The 17,472-nt window shown below is 40.8% G+C and overlaps 1 protein-coding gene across 1 annotated transcript; it reads right to left on the reverse strand.

Annotated features, from left to right (window-relative positions):
- Positions 1–1,075: 1,075 nt before the first annotated feature.
- erich3 (glutamate-rich 3) lies at positions 1,076–14,212 on the reverse strand. Its single transcript, XM_085348791.1, has 14 exons — positions 14,193–14,212; positions 12,801–12,894; positions 12,584–12,709; positions 12,395–12,466; positions 12,145–12,273; positions 9,524–9,682; positions 9,045–9,245; positions 8,538–8,718; positions 8,239–8,425; positions 7,041–7,270; positions 6,812–6,952; positions 6,270–6,623; positions 4,345–4,479; positions 1,076–4,263 (listed from the first exon to the last, which is right to left on the reverse strand). Exons 1-14 carry the CDS (start codon positions 14,210–14,212, stop codon positions 1,076–1,078), a joined length of 5,217 nt encoding a protein of 1,738 aa, XP_085204917.1.
- Between the last annotated feature and the right edge of the window lie 3,260 nt (positions 14,213–17,472).

Here is a 17,472-nt window from a genome sequence, read left to right on the forward strand (position 1 = left end):
GAGGTTACCTGTTATTTGGTTATAACATAAGGTCTATGCATGATCTGTTTGTGAACTGAAACTTAGTTACACTGTTTTTTAAAAACGCACATGTAGAACAAAGTTTTCTCTTTATTCTTGTTCTTGATGATAAATTTAAATGTAAAGACATTTTTTTGTCAAAAAAAAATACAGAAAACTTTGTATTTTATTTTTGTCTGATTGTTTTTATTTTTAGCTGGAAAATCACAGAAACTTTCGGTTACTGACAGATATCAAATGAAACGATTAAGCCTCACAAACCCAAGCTAGCCGTAAAAAAAGACAAAAGGGAAATGCAAATACATGTTAAACATATCAGTGGAAGTAGAGGTAGAGTTAGCAGCATTACAAACAACAACTGAGCTTACATTTGACATTTCCTAGTCACCACCAAACTAATTATCATCAGCCTAATGATGAAGATTGAGCTTTGCGTTCTTGTTGTTCTACTGTATATTCTCCTAGCTACTGCGATCCCGTAATTATGTGAGTGTGCTGACTGACTGATGATGCCATTAACAGTGTTCGATTACAGATCTCTGCTAAAGCTGCACCACTTGTACCCAGTCAATGGAAATGTAAAGAGTACCTGGGGCAAGCTAAAGACGTGGGAGTCCAACATCTATGAATTATTCAACCACGTGTGAGTGTGAGTGCGCGAGTATCTGTTTTCAGGTGATAGCTGATAGCATCTGTACACGATACCTCATATCAACCAAGAGCTCTTTGTTACCAACAAAAGGAAGAGATGATTTATTGTAAACATTTCATGCAGCAGTCAAAACTCATTATGTGGATTCTTGATGGTGAAAGATGATGATGGTTTACGAGGCTGCTGTAATTTAAAAGCAGAAAGCACGAGACAGCGGAGGGCTTTTGTGAAAAACTGACGCGCATGTCACATTTTGTCTGAAGCCACATGATTGTCTGTGCATCGAGAATCTGCAGACTTTTCATTTGTACAACTTGACTTCATAGGCGTCTTTGTAAAATTAAAAACTAAAAAAGTAGTAAAGCTTCACTTTCCCTCATTGTCACTCTGACCGGAGCGGCTCTAATGCCCGCTCTCAGCACTCGCAGCAGTCAGTAAAGGATATGAACTGTGAGCAAACAACGTGTCATCCACTGAAAAGGCGCTGAGCGTGTGTTTGATGTCTTCGATCAGCTGCAGGTCTTTTCTGTCTCTGCTGACGCTCCTGTCTGACGCTTTGCCTTCGATCTCCTCGTTGCGCGAGTCCTCCGGGCTTCCATCGTCAGACTTCGATGTTGTAAAATCAGTTGTTTCTGTAACTTCTCGACTTTGCTCGTCTGCTTTTCCCCACGTTTCATTGACATCTTCGGTTCCAAGTGGGCTCGTGGACTGATTACCTTCTTCAGTCTGCGGCTCTGTTACATCGAAGTTGTTATCGATAGTTTTCTCATCAGGTTGGCTCTTAGAAACACTCGCAGGTTTTTCAGTGGCTGAATGAAGACTACCTGAAGTGCTTTCCACTTCAGTTTTGGAAAAAGCGTTTTCCTCATTAATTCCTTTCTCTGCACTTTCTTGACCGTTACACTCTTGAAGAGATCCCATGCTTCCTTTGTGCTCTTCTGACCTCATCTTCTGCAAGGCTGCAGACTCCTCCTCACTTTGTTCAGTTTGAGGTTTTAGTATTAAGTCTTTCACTTCAGCCTTCTCCTCCACTTGCAGTTCATCTTCAGCGTCCCTGTAGGCTTTCACCTCATCTTCAGACACCCTCACCATCTTGAGTGGACTGTCTGATCCTGGCAGCTCAGTAGATTTTGTCTCTTCTTTATTTGAGCTGGACGCTGGAGTGTCAGTTATCTCCTCCCTCATATCCTCCAGTGGTTCAACAAATGTCTCGAAAAACTTTGATGACTGGTGTTTGTTGACCCAGTTACTGACTAGATCTGTGCTGTCTTCTGCTGCCAAGGCCTCTGGACTTTCTCTACCAGCTGCGACAGTCTCTTCTGTATAATCAGCCTCATTGTTTTGAGGTTTGAGCAGCACACTTGCTCCTTCCTCCGAGGCCTTACTCGCATCTTCTGCGTCTACTCCATTTTCTCCGTCGGCAGCAGAGAGATCACCACCAACTGCATTTTCGTCAGTCTGTGGGCATATGTCAGACTTTGTATCTTTGCTTTCTTCATCTAATTTGGAAGCCAGAACATCTAAGTCAACAGCAACCGGTGATTGTTCCTGATTCCCTGAAGAAACAGCTGCGACCTCATCCATGTTTTCCTCAGCGCTGCTCTCCTTTTTTACCAAGTCTGGCTCTTTGTTTTCGTTATCACAGTCAGATTTGTTGCCATTTTGATCTTGTTCTGCTTCCTCGCCGTCTTTTCTGTCACCTAATTTAGGCTCCGCTTTCATTTCTGTACCTGCTGTCTCAGGCTGTGAGTTGCTTGGAGTTGATTCATCATTTTTTTCCACGCTGTCACCCTCAGCATCACGTTCTACCTCATCAGCCCCGGGAGCCTGATCAACCTCGTCAGCATCGTGTTTTTTAGCACCTTCTTCAGACTCCACTGCGACTTCTTTAATGTCTGCGCTCTCGTCGTCAGCAGGCCCGTCTGCTTTGCTTTCTTCATCACCCTCTTCTTTGGCTTTCAAGTCATTTTTGTCTTTTAATTGAGACTCTCCGTCGTCTTCATGATTATTGCTCTCGGCTTCAGTAGAGATCTCCCCGTTTTCAGCATTAATTTCTTCTTTTTCACTCGTGTTGCTGGTTTTTCCAGCATCTTGCTCAACACTCTCAGCCTCTGGCGTCTCATCAGCTGATTTAGTCCCATCTGCTGCTTCATTTGCACCAACGTCTGCACTTTTCTCAGCTTCTTCTGTGGTCTCAGATATTTCTTCTCCTTCTTCTACAGGTGCTTCACTTATGTCCTTTTCCTTGTCGTCCTCTTCATCACGTTTCTCTTTGTCTTCACTTTTCTCAGCTTTGTTTTGATTTTCTGATTTTTCTGCCTCATCATCATTTTCTTGAACAGCTGGTTTACTCTCATTGTCATTGTCACCCTCACTTTTATCACCTACTTCAGATTCTTCCAGTTTGTTCTCAACACACTCACTGTTCTCATCATTTTCTGTCTTTTCTTCAACTTTCTCGTCATCGGCGACTTTATCCTCCTCGCTCAAAGATTTCACAGCTTCTTCTTCGTCTTCCTTTGTTTTAAAGCCATTTTCAGCACTTTCTGCTGTGTTTTCCTGCTTGTCTGTCCCTTCATCTTCCTTACTTTCCTCATTACCCTCTTCCTCATTTTTAACCTTTTCATCATCATCTCTTTTCCCAGTATTTTCATCTTCTCCTTTATCAGAGGTTACATGAGTTTGTTTCTCCTCCTCTTCTTTTCCACCCTCCTCAGTTTTCTCTTTGTCTTCCTTTTCACCTGTTTCCTCAGATGCTCCAGTCCTCCTCTCCTCTCGCAGCTCGCACTGTTCGTGACTCTCATCCTCTAATACTTGTTCTTCTTTAATGTCATCTTTACTGCTTTCTTCTATTGCATTTTCCTCACCTCTATCTCCTATTTTTTCAACTGTGGTTTCTCCACTCCCACTTGGCGAGCTGCTCGAGTTCTCTGCATTGACTTCGGTTTCTGACCCTGCAGCTCTGTCCTCGCTGTCTGCCTGCTCCTCCTTTTCTGCGTCACTTACAGGTGCCTCTTCATAGCTGAGGGCCTCTTGCTCCTTTGAGGACTCTGCTTTTATCTCTATTGTTTCTCTGGCTGTCACTGCCTCTGCCTCTGCATTATCAGGCGCTGCTGTCTCATCAGTCTTTTTATCCGGCTCTGATGACTCATCCTCCTCACTGCTTTTTGCCCCTTGCCCGGTCTCGTCATGCTGAACGTCAGTCTCCTCAGCGGTTTTCTCCTTTCCTTCCTCTTCCTCTGCAGCCTCAGTATCAGCAGTTTCAGCTGGGGTTTCTTCAAGATGCTCAGTTGTCTTGTCATCTTGTGTCACATTTTCTTCTTTCGAAGGATGCAAAGCTTCACCCGTTTCCTCTGATTTATCCTCCTCTTCTGCAGCCTTGTCATCTTGCTCAACCTTCTCATCTTCAGTACTGTTGCTGTTCTCCTGAGGCTCCTGCTCATCATCTCCACTCTGTTCTTTGGTTTCGGGTAAATCTTCCTGTGTCTGTGCCACCACCACGTCACCAGCATCGCTTTCTTCACATTCTGCCTCTTCTGCAATGGTCTGCTGTTGTTCTGTAGGCGTGACAAGCTTGACTGGAGCTGCATCTGCAAAATACAAAATGGACTTTCAAAATAAAGAACAGTCTTTGTGCAGTTTATGAATTAATTCTAATAAAGATCTGATACCTTTGTTGTCCTGTTGAGGGCCTTTATGTGTGGACTCCTCCTCCTCCTCAGTGCTGGTGTCACTCAGCTCAGGCTCGGAGCTGCACTGGGACTCCTTCAGTATGGCTTCTGACAGTTTTTCTTGCACAGATTTGGCTTGAAAAATAAGGACCAGGACACTTGTGATCATCCTTCTCTGGGACATGTTAAAGCTTCAAAATTAATTTGTCTTTGATAACAACAACAATAAACACCAGTGCAGATTTATTTATCTCCTTTTTTAACCTCTGGGTGGTCTTGGGTCGATTTGTGCCATTTTTCATTGTTCGTATACACGCCATTTGCACTGTGTTGAATGGAATATAGTGAAAGTCTGCAAAAAAAAGTTTGGTCACATTTACTGTTAAAATTTCAGTATGACTTCCGGAAATTAGCTTCAGTGGCTAAGCTACAGACAAACTTACACTATCGGTCTTAGTGGTCGATTTGTGCCCCATTGAAACCCATTATAAACGCTATTTTTCACTGCAGATTAATTACGGTTAAAGGGATCGTGATCGTTCCACCTTCAGTCTTTGTGGGGAGCTTGCCAGCAGCTGGCCGCCTGGAGGGCTTTTTATGCTCCTGCAAAAAAAAAATAAAAGTGGATCGAAATACATGTTGGTGCTAACCCTAACCCTAACCCTAACTCTTAAAACAACGAAACTATAATTAAAACTTTGTATGAATATTTCAGGGAGAAGTAGTTTTAAAAGACTGGCTAATTTAAAGTGGAAAAAATATTAATATATAATCTTTTTATAGCACTTTTTATGGCGTGGTCGATTTGTGGCTCTAAGACCAATAGTGTATGCATTTTTCTAGGACCTCCCAGAGGTTAAGCAAACATCGTTTGTTCAAGTGCATCATAGCAATGGCACTGGACAAAAACCCACTCCTGCTTCAAAGAGGGTCAAGGAGCAAATAAGAAGTGTCCAGAATTTTAACCTCCTAAGACCTGAACTCTTTCACGACATGTATTTTTAATTTCTCTTTGCTTTTTGGGCTGATTGGGACCTGATGAATGTAAAAACAAAAAATTACCTGATTTTTATTTTTTTACCTGATTTTGAGATCCACATATGAGGACATTCATTTAAATTTCGACAGAACAGTAACAGTATAATGTCCCTGTAAGTGGATATCAGGCCCTTGTAGAGCAAAATTTAGTATTTTGGTCCAGACAACCCAAAATGTGACGTCCACATATGTGGTCACAGGAGGTTAAATGACTGAGGAATTTAATGTATTTGAGTGACAGATAAATATCTCTTTAATCCTTCCAGGTGAAAACACAAAAACAGTGCGAAGTCAGTGATTCTCGTCCATTTCTGCTTGTTCTGCTGTAGAACGTGGAAAAGTAACTTACTGCGCCCTGAAAACATTCGAGGTAAAAAGAAGGAAGGGAAAAACAAAGCAAATCTGCTTTTCTTTGTCATGCAAAAGCAGATTTCTTATGATAAATGAATGAATATGCAGCAGCTCGTCACAGACGCATATTTTGAGCTGCTCTACAGTATGCAAATACTGGGATTTTTTCTTCACGGCTGCTTACTTCTTCTTCGCTGATTGCAGTTTCACCCCTGGTGTTGCTTGCCTTCGTTTACTTAACTATATATTTACACATTATTTTTAGAAACCCAAACCAAGACAAAAGTATATAAAAAATGTGGAAAAAAGTAAAAAAATAAAATGTGGATCAGATAGAAAACGAATCATTGCGATGGCACACATGTATTTTTCCACTATTAAAATTTTTATTTTAATCATTACACGTTGATGATATTGTAGCAGTATGACATTAAGCTGTTCTGCTCTGATTGTATTACAGCGCCGTATTTAAAACATGTGACTAACTAGGTGGTCTTGAATGTTGTGTTTTTGTATATTCTTTGTTTTTTACTCACCTCTCTCGTGTTCCTCCTCCTGGTTGCCCTCCTCTACAGGCTTCTCAGCATCTTTGTCATCACTCTGTCTAGTCTCACTTCCTGAGGGGACGCTGGTGTCAGATATTTCTATCTCCGTGCTGTCCCCAGCACTGTCCATGTGCGAGTCTTTGGCCGCAGAAGACTCAGCTTCCGTGGCAACATCTTCTTCTGGATTTGGTTCATCTTTTTCCTCGGGCTGAGCGATGGTTTCCTCCTGACTGTCCTCTTTCTGTTGCTTTGCCTTATTGTCCTCGTTGATGTCTCTTGTGGCTTCAGCATCACTCTCGTCGTGCTCGCTGCCCGAGGAGCTGGAGCCTGAATGAGATCTCATGTCTGCGAGAAAGTTACACATGAACACCAATAAGTACTCTACAAGAAGGAAAATGCACATTTAAACATTTCAAAAGATGGTTTTGTTCTGTAATTAAAATACTTTGTGTCTTAAAAAAAAAAGATTTTAAATAGTTAAACATTATACAGGGATTTAAGCTTTATGTGTACAACTAAGGTGATTCACCCACCATCCCTGTCATCATTGTCAGTCTCAGAGGCATCCCTCTCTTTAACCTGCCTGTCTGTTGCACTGGTTGGAGATGGGGATTTCTCTTCTTTTGCCTCCTCTGCAGCTCCCTCATCATCTGCTTCAAAGTCTTCTTCATAATCTGAAGCAGAGAATTATAGATACAGACTTCGGTATGCGCGGCACACAAATCTTTAGTTTGTGCTCAGATGCACCAGTTTTTGTACCACCTCTGCCTTTTTCCTCATCGAGCGCTCTTTCTTCTTTGACCGGAGTCTCCATGTTCTGCGGCTCACTGGTTTCACCCTCCAAGTGGGAGCCAGCATCCTCCCCAGTCCTCTCCGTCTCCATCTCACCTTCATCTTTTGGGCTGTTGACTGATTCCTCTCTTCTTGTATCCTCCTTGATCCTCTTTGGTGGAGGAGTGGGCTTTTTGTCCAGTCCCATTGCTATGATGCATCTGAACAATGAGCAAGAAGTCTGTTTAAAAAGTAATTTTGTTCCTGTTTAAATAAATAAATCAATAAACCACCCAGAGAACGAGTGGGGTGCATTCAAACCACCACACTGAACACAGTAATCTGCCTATGTTGTAGTTCATTTATATTCTAATTTCACTTTAAAATCATCAGTATGCAGGGATAATCTTGTTGAACAAACTGTGTATCACAAAGTTTCTTTCCACAGAGCTTATTTTGTGGATTTATCCAAAATCCCACCGGCTTTTTTTCCAGGATAACCAAGGCGGGCTAACTTCTAAGTTGGCCTCCAAAAAAAGGTCATCTATGGGACACTCTAGCCAGTGTGGACTGCTTAAATATAGAGCTACAACTAGCAGACCATTAGTTTAATGTGCAATAACATTTGAAAATGGGGAAAACAGTTTATATGGTCGAAAAATGCCAATTAATTTTGCTGCCAGCCCGTTTAAAGCTCAAACACGGTCCTGTTAGACTAAATACACACTACATGGTTTGGTTTCCAGAAGACTGTAATGTTTGTTGTACTTACTTTTGAACAAAACCAGGCTCTCTGCTTTCTCTACACGCAGTTTATATGCTAAACTAAAGTGGCTGACAGAAGCTTATCATTTATTCATGAGTAAAAATGTTAAACTTTTCCTTTCACATGTCTCCTTTTTGTTGTTCACTTTGTTTTATATTCAACCTTTTGACCTGATGAATGTAAAAACAAAGAATTACCAGATTTTTTTTTACCTATTTTTTGTTTCTGAGAAAAAATGAGAGCCACATATGAGGATATTCGTTTAAAATTTAAATAGAACAGTAGCAGTACAATGTCCTCGTAAGTGGATATCAGGCCTTTGAAGAGCAAAATTGAGTATTTTGGTCTAAATAACCCAAAATGTGATGTCCACGTATGTGGACGCCAGGTCCTAGGAGGTTAAAGCTTCTGTAGAGATCTCACTTGTAGCATGGAGAGGCCCCCTCGACGCCGGTGAAGCCAAAGTGCCCGTGTTTGCCGCCGAGTCGTGAGCCTTTCCTGTGTTTGAACTCGCAGCAGGAGCTCAGCCGCTCCACCTGCAGCCCATTCAGGAAGAAGGTCAAGCTGAACGGGAAGCCTCTGTGTCGACGTGAAATAAACTGGAAAGTTTCTGAAGCAGAAATGATGAGGCACAAAAAGCCATTCTGAATGGTTTGGGGTATCTGTCAGTATATATTTACATATACAAATCCAAAAAACACAACCCGGTTTCACACACTGACCCCCTTCATGAAGCTTTCCCTTGTACACACACAGGTTCTCTCCTCCACAGTGCTGCTGAAACACTTTGACGTCGTCCCTCATGTCGGTCAGGTCGCTGGAAAGACGCACCGTTTTGCCAAAGTACACCATGTTGACACACACTCTGCTTTGGTGAACAGAGCTCCTCAGCAGTGGGGCGTCCTGGGTGGAAAAAGTGACACGTTTTTGGTGTGTTATTTACTGATTAAAGATATTTTACATTTATATTTGAACTTCCTGATCCAAACTCTGATGTTAGCGATGCACAGAGGTGGATGAGATTTGTTTCTATATCATAAATATAATCAAGGACGCATTAATACTATTCATTTGTCAACTTTGTCATGAACTGTCTCAGAAAATGCGTGCCATGCACAGGAAATGCTATTTGTTGTTCCCGATTTATCCAAAGGAAGTGCAGTTTAATGTTTGTTGTGGATACTTTTGTTGCCAGGGAAATAACAAGGACAGATAAAGACCTAACTCACGTCAGCTCCACTGGAGGCGGTGGTCGGGCGCAGTCTGCGGCCTCTGACAGTACTGCTGGCAGTGCCCTTTAACCCTCTCTCTTTCCTCTTCGTAGCTGGAGGCACCGGAGTGACAAAGTTGTTGATAACTGGGAGGCAATAGGGCGAGATGCCATGGGAGGCCTCCACTGCAGTCAAACGTCTCCGAGGCTCTTTGTCCATCTGGTAGGAAGGTTAATGAAGTCTTTACTCTGGTTCTGCTGATACTGATGCTCTGTGATTGTGGCTTCTCTCCATGCAGTGAACTATAGGTGTGATTCTATCAATTATTTTTCATGCTGAGGCCTACATCTATATCTCTACACTTCTAATAGATAGTTTCCAAAAATACAGTTTGAAAAAAAAGAAATTGCAACTTCATATCGCTTGAAAATCTAATTTGTCTACAGAGAAAACACTGTGACTCATATACAGGTGAGTATCTTGAGTCTCACACTCACAGTGCAGTTGAATGGCAGGTGGTTGTCATGAGAGGATTGGAGCAGTCTGTAAGGGGAGCTGTGTCTGACCGAAGCCGTGGTGCTGTTACTGTGGATCGGTTTCAAGCGCACGGGCCTCTGCATCTTCCCCGGGGCCGTGTTGGGTCGAGATGAGCTCGGCTAAAAATCGCGTTACAGACATTCAGTTTGCATTCTGCTAATTATGCAGTTCTGCTAATCTGCACTGCTCCTGAACCGTCACTATGGTGCGCTTTTACAGTGATGCCATACTGTGTTTCCTTTAACACAACGCGACCTGCTCATTATGTTGGTGTTTTGTGAAATGAAGCGTATTTGCTATTCAAACTTTTCTTTCCTCGGGCTTGTCATTCGTTGCTGAATGTAAAAAGCAGTTCTTTTCTAATCTAATCTTTATCTTTTAATTATATTTTATTCTTGGTAGTATAATCACATTGTTTAAATAGTTTTTAAATTTTTTTTTATTGTTAGCGATCTTTAACGTCTCCCACTACTTTTAAAAACTGCAAACTTCTTAATAAATTCACAAGAAATCATGATGACAATAAACGTATTCAAAATGCATATTAGCTATTAGCAACAAATCCCCATCGATGTATATCAGGCAAGGCTCAGCGTGCTTTAGTATGTGATTTCTGTTGAGTTAAGGTGGGGTCAAAGACAGGAGCGATCACAGCGATCAAAGACAGGATTACTGGCTCTATTTATTCTGGCATCAAGGTGTGTGACTTTTTATGTTTCAAAGATAACACACAGCTAATCCCAGCACTTCACTCTGAACACTCGTCTGCGCACAAAACAAACAGCTGAAGCTGGAAGTCTTCATACTAAAATGGCAGTGTCAATATAAACATGGCAACTATCAGGATGCACAGGTTATAACATACACTATAGCAGTTTCTCACCTGGACATCATCTCCTTACCTGCAGGTCAGATTTTCCATGTTTGCTCAGGTAACATTATTTGTGTTACAAAGAATGCTAATTTTTTCTGCCCGTCTATAAGATGACAATTAAGAAACAAAACAAAACAGTTGACTAACTAATTGACTAAATGCAAGTTCTTCAATGAAATAATCAGTTATACATTTTGGAAAATGCAAGATGTTTGCTTCTTAAGAGTTAGACTAGAATCTAAGGACATAATAAAAATATAATCCAAGCCTTAAAAGGAGGTGACCTGAGATGAACAACGGGACATACTACACTGTATGTTTCTTTATTTCCTACAAAATACACCAAAATGCAGAAGCAGTGTGTGAAACACGCCATGATTCAACGACCTTTAGCAGCAATAACTTGAAGTTTACTGTTTTCATCTCTCACATCGCTGGGGAGTAATTTCGGCCTGCTCTTCTGTACAGTGTTGCTTCAGTTCACTGAGTTTTGCAGGCATTTGTTTAAATGCAGCTCTCTTCAGGTCCCTCTATAGTATTTCAGTCGGGTTGCAGTCTGGACTTTGGGCTGTTGCACCACCTTGATTTTCTTGTTCAGTCACGCTCTTGTAGGTTTGCTGCTGTTCTTGGACTCAGTTTCCCGTTTCAGGGCACAGTTTGGTTCAAGCTTCTGTTGTTGGACAGGTGGACTCACATTTGTAACTCTAGAATATTTGTACTGGTGTAAAGGGATCAACGACTGGAGGTGCCTGTGGCTGCAGAACAAGCCCAAACCCAACTCCACCAATGTGCTTGACTGTTAACACGAGGTATCTGTGGTGATGTTCTTTGTTTGGTGCTGAGCGTTATGGCCAAACATCTTCACTTTGGTGTCATCTGTCCAAAGGATGTTTTCCACATGTGAATGATCTTTCTCACTGTAGAATGATGGACTTCAAATTATTTGAAACTCGACTTATACTCATTGCTGATGTCCTCCTCCCTTGGCTTTGTGTTAACACGCACCTGAAGGCTTCACACCAGCAAACTGCCAAAACTTCTGCTTTTTTACAGATGCTCACACTTGCTGATGATGAGTTAATTGCATTTGATAGGCAGCACCTGTCTGCTACTTAGCCTCCCATGGAAGGAGGAACAGTGTAGTTGGTACACTGATTCTGTTTTATGGCTTCATTTTTGTTAAATATATCAGGACAATGTGCTGCTTTTCATCTGAGGTTGTTTTTCAAATGATTTTTTACAACCTAGTGACTTTTTATTCTGTTTTATGTGCATAAAACCTTAATAGAATAGAAAGGGTGTGCTTTCTTATCTTATCTATATGTCCGTATCTATATCTATCTAACATCTGTTATAAAGTCAGTACTTGCATATACAAAAGAACGCTGATTTCTTATATATTTATTGCACTAAATGAATGTATTATTTATCAGAGCAGTTCTGTTCCCAGTTTCAGTGTACACTACAGTTTCATCTATTTCCACAAATAAATACATAAATAATCGTCTCTCCCACTTACACTGACGAGCTTAAAATTGCTTCTTCAACAAAAGGTTGCTGCTTCGAACTCATACATAATTCTCGTAAAACCATCAGTGTAATTTTTTATCATTGTATCATGTTTAAAGACACTAATCTACTTTGTATGATTAATTAAACAGTCACACTTTAAACAATAAACACTGAAGCAGTAGATTTAATACCCACCGACTCAGAGGAGTCAGAGTGCTCCCCCTCGGGCCCAGAGTGCTGTTTCTGGATGCCCCTGGCACCCTCGGGAGGGTGTGGAGACAGGATGTGGACAATGCCTTCCTCATACCTTTTAGAGCGCTCCACCTGCCAAACAACACCATTCATCATTATATAGTATGTAGTGATATATGAGAAGTTTTCCAGTATAAATTAGGAATCCTACAAAATAGGGCAGCAAAGCAGTGTTTATATGTTAAAGACGTACCTTGATCTTATGCACTCTTTCCCTCCTTGCAAACTCCTCCAGTTTTCTTTTGATCTCGATTTGGTGGAGACGCTGTGTGGGTGGAAAAAGGACAAATTATCAGGATTTATTGCATAAGGAAAATTACACAGATTACATGACAGTGTTTTTTCCTTTGACTTTGTCTCATTTACATCGTGTTCTTCCCACCTCCATCTCTAGCACCTTGTGGAAAATAGCCTGTGCCAGACATTCTCGAACGTGTCTCTGGTGCGCTCTCTGGATCAGCTTGTGTCTGTACTCCTTGTCCGGGACAATGCGCCCACTCCTGGTGATCTAATAACAACAATAATATCAACAAAATTCAACCCGGCGATCGATATTTTTAACTGAATTTCATAATTTTGCTTTAAAAACCTAAACGCACCAGTCCCGCTCTCTGCAGGTGTCTCTTGATTCGAGTGCTGCTAAAGTATCCAGCAAGATGTTTGTCTGTGAGGCTGTTGTAGGTCGAAAGAAGTCTGCAGAGACAAAAACACAAGTATTTAATCCCAGTCAGCACTAAACAGCCACAGTTCAGGTGAGGGGGAGCGTGTAAGCCGTGTGTTGATTAAAGCTATCGGAAAACCGGAACCCTGATCAAGTGCTTTACTGGGGCACAGCGCCGTGTTTGTTTGTTGGCAGTTGTTCTCTTGTCCTCATTAACGAGACATCAGCTCGTCCCCAGAGCGGCCTGTGTGAAAGCAGTATTTTTTTTCCAATACAGATTTGATTTCCACCGGCATTTGTGTACGACACAACAGGATCTTACAATTATAGAGTCTGTTACAGGTGTCTGATTACCTACAGGAATGAGAGGGAACGGCACACTTAGCCCGGGCTGCCTCCTCTTTGTGCACTGGGCTTGTTTGTTTCTGGTGCCCTGGATCACAGCACTGCATTTAAAACTGTCATTCTAGACGTGAGTTTTTTATGAGCAGGTGAAGTGGAGGCACATGGCTGCAAAGCAGTTAAGAGGCATCCTACTTGTCATGACAGAACTTGATGAGCTCTTATTAGTCTTTGCAAATAAGGAATAAGGAGTCAAGCACTTTAAAAAAATAGTTTATGTTACAGTATGAAGGTATCATGCTGTGTGCATTCTCTTATATACCAGTATGGGGAAAAATGCAGCAGCACAGAGAATCTCACCTGTGTGTGTGCACATCTCGTATCCTTGTTTTAACACTTATTTATGCACACACTATTTAAACTTGTATTTCCTTAACTTACAGTCTGTCACCCATCGCTGTGCATTGCGTTAAAACCACTGAGAGTGTTTTCCTCTGAAATGTGGTGCATTAAAAGTAGCATTAGATGGAAAACCTCAAATCTGAATTCATGGTGAAACTTCAGTTTCAGCTTCTTTCTGGTTCTAGTGACACTTCTTGTTCATAATAAAGTGTGTAGCAAAGCTGCCTATGAAGTTTTCTTTGACTCATTTATGGGTTTGAGTGGACCCGTTAGCACACACAATAACATTTGCCTCATTGCTGACTATATTGACAGACACTGTGGGTGACTCACAACCACTTTTAAACTGTTTCTATAAGCAGGGCAGGCATAGTTTAAGAGTTAAATGGGCGTTCTTGCTATTATGCAGCTAGATCTTTAATATTAGCATGAAGTCAATTTCCAGCTTTTCAAGCAGTTGAAAAACATGAAAAGAAATGTGCCGAGGTTAACTGGCGTAAAGCCTCCGAGGGGGGGAATCAAAACTCATGCAGCTTTAACCAAGCGGCTCCCTCCTCTTTGAATAAAACACATAAATTGCTCTTACCCTGAGTTGAGGTGACTCATGGCTTTCAGTCTGCCCTCTCTTTAAAATCCCCCCCAGCGTCTGAGCTATGGAGGCAGGGCACTCGGTGCTCGTTGGGAGACGTTCAGGTTTACGTGATGTCAGAACAGACGGGAGTTGTTATAAAGTGAGGAAGGTAAATTTTGAGCGGAGTCGGACTGAAGCTGCACTTCTCCCACAGCGGAACTGATGACAGTCCCTGGTTGCCATGGCGAATCACGTGACGAGTCTGCCAGCAGGGCTGGTTTCCACTTACAGATTCCCACTGACACACGCACACGTCCGTCCCAAACTAATGATTTATATACATCTGTCAGTTTTTCCATTAAGAGCACCAACTACTTCTGTCGGTTAGCTTCCTTAATTTGTTTATTATTTATTTTATTGTAACCTTAAATGATGAGAAAACAAAATAAGAAGCAGTTAGTTATCTGTTGTTGTTATTAATGCCACTGTTTAATTTGCACTTTGGTCAACGCCCTGTTGTTATTAAATGTGCTTTATAAATGAATAAATAAATAAAAAAAATAGTTACAAGTTTCACATTGAAAATCTTGTTTAAGCACATTTGCAAAATATATTTTTTGACAAATGGACAAAAGCCCTTTTGAGACATAAAATATATGATTATAAGTGATAGATATTCTAATAGCAGGGAAAGCTTCAATGTGAAGCAAAGCTTAACTTTTTGTGCAAAGTTATCTTACTAATGCAGTGAAGTGAAATATACAAACCTATCAAATTGATATAAATATGCTCTTTTATTGCACAGATTGAGATTTAAGAACCATGTTTGACTATGTACTAAATAAGTAATGTACTTATTTTTTTAATATATCTACCTACCTTTTATCTGTGTATGTACTTTGTAGTAGTTTTCAACTTGTAAAGCACTTTTTAAAGCTGAAAGTACAGACAGAGGGTTTAAGTCTTATTTCTCTATGTTTTAAAAACTTGTAATACAACTTATATCCTGTAATAAAAAAACTGTTCTCATGTGAATGCCAGGTTTTAAATTATTTTAATACAGCTTTAGATGAAGAATTTGTATGTGCACAGAAGCAGTGTGTGAAAAACCAAGTACACCTGAAGCACCTTCAGAAGCAATAATTGTTTTCTGTGTTTGCAAGTATATTTATGCACAGCTGTCTTAAGGTCTCCTCACAGCATTAAAGCCGTGCTGAGGTCTGAACTTTGACTGGGCCATTGCAACAACTTGATCCTTTCCTGTTTCATTCAGCCTCTTATAGATTTGTTGTTGTTCTTATGATCATCGTCCTGATGAATGATCTGGTTTGGTCCAAGTTTTGGCTGTTGGACAGACGGCCTCACATTTGACTCCAAAATACTTTGGTAGCAGAGGAAAAAAGCCAAACTTGGTCAGTCTTTTCAAATAGCCCTGTTATGAACTTTAACATTTACTGAGGCCTCCAGAGCCTGAGATATAACTCTTGGGCTTCTCGGTGTTCTGTGTTTTTGTTCATCTGAGGTTTTGTTTAACTCATTTTAAGACCTGTTTTTGTCCTGGTACCAAAAACCTTACTGAGTGAGGGCATGCGTGATTAACTGTAACTTTGTATTATAAGATACAAGTTGTATTGCAAGTTTTCATTAGTAACTAAGTACTTATTCAACTTTTGGCCCATAATGTTACAAAAGTTGAAGAAACTTTATCATAACATTTGTCTATTTGTAAGACAATCATGTTGTTCTCTTATCAATGAAGATCAAATATTAAAATCTGAAGAACCTCTAGCATCTTATGTAATGTTGCTTTACAGCCCATGGCTCTCTTATATTTCTGCATAACTGCTTTTGAAATTCACAGCTGTAATATTGGATCTTTATATTTAATAAAAACATGAAGAAATCTAATATTTTTATGTCATTTGTTTAAAGGGTCCCTCTTTAGCTGTTGTTGGGACTGTTAAAATCACAGTGTTTTAGGTTTAGCTTTCTATTCAGAACTAAAATAAGCAAATCTTTAAACACCACTATATCATTTCAAAAACAATCTGTTTAGATAATAATAATAATAATGGATACTTTATTGATCCCCATGGGGAAATTACTTGTTTTTCTCTGCATTTGACCCATTCACTCAGTGAAGCAGTGGGCAGCCCACTAAGCAGGCGCCCGGGGAGCAGTGTGTAGGGACGGTACCTTGCTCAGGGGTACCTCAGGGTAGCCGTTAGGTGGATTCGAACCGCCGACCTTCCGATCATGGGGCGACCACTTTACCTACTGAGCTATCCCTGCCAGATTGCAACAAATCAACAAACAAACATAGAAAAGGAGTTAAGTTAATGGGCTAAATATTAAAAGTTAATAAAACACAATATATTTATGCTCACAATGTGATGCTACTAGCGAGCATTGTCAGTGTCCCTGGGAATCTAAAATGGTGAGTGTAGCATAGTCCTGCTGCTGTGGAAATTCCCTGAGTGGAAGCTACAGTGGCGTGAAAATCAGTGCTCTCTCCTTCATGACTGATTCTTAGTGATGGCTGAATATGTGAGCTGTACTAAACCCGTAGACCTGAACAATCACTGGTCCAGTGGCAAAACCATCGCTTTCCACCACCATCAATAAATCCACAGTGGGACTGGAGTGGGGTCTGTAGGTCCTCTGTGGCCCTCTTGTGGAAATGTGAACAACTGTTGTAATTATGGGTTTTTTAAAAAACATTATTATTATTATTTTTATTTATTTTTTACCACAATGCACCATAATTTTTATATTGATGTAGTAGCATGTTTCAGGTCTGAAGGCAGCGCTTCATTAAATGTTTGAGCAAATGTAAACGGTATATTTGCTCAAATGTTTATCTTCCGTATTACTGATTAATTAAGTGTTGCATCAGTTGCTTCTTATCCTCCAGCGTCTAATTACGTTGTTATTGTATGACACATAATGTCAGACATCACTGAGTTCTCTGAAAAAGCTCAATTTCATAATCACTTGATGGCTTGTCAATTCCAGGGTTAGCCAGGGAGGGGAGCCATGCTACTGTCTGGCTCACAAGAGAGGATCAATCTGTGCTTTTGTACTCAGCTGCTCTACACGGTTCAAATATTCAACAGGAGATACAGACATGCAACCTATAAATAGATCACGGCACTGTGTGCACAGGAGGGTCAGTGGTCAGAATTGATGCTGTTGCTGAACGGCATCCCCCTTTTTCTTGGAGGTTTTCTTGTCAGCATCCTTCTACAAGTAAAGACGTTCAGCAGGGTCTTTAATGTCCTGCCTGAGAGAAGAA

Source organism: Diplotaxodon limnothrissa, linkage group LG23 (genome assembly GCF_057381915.1).
Source record: "Diplotaxodon limnothrissa isolate DT_005_m linkage group LG23, D_limnothrissa_male_GT1.1, whole genome shotgun sequence".
In the NCBI taxonomy this organism is placed as follows: domain Eukaryota; kingdom Metazoa; phylum Chordata; class Actinopteri; order Cichliformes; family Cichlidae; genus Diplotaxodon; species Diplotaxodon limnothrissa.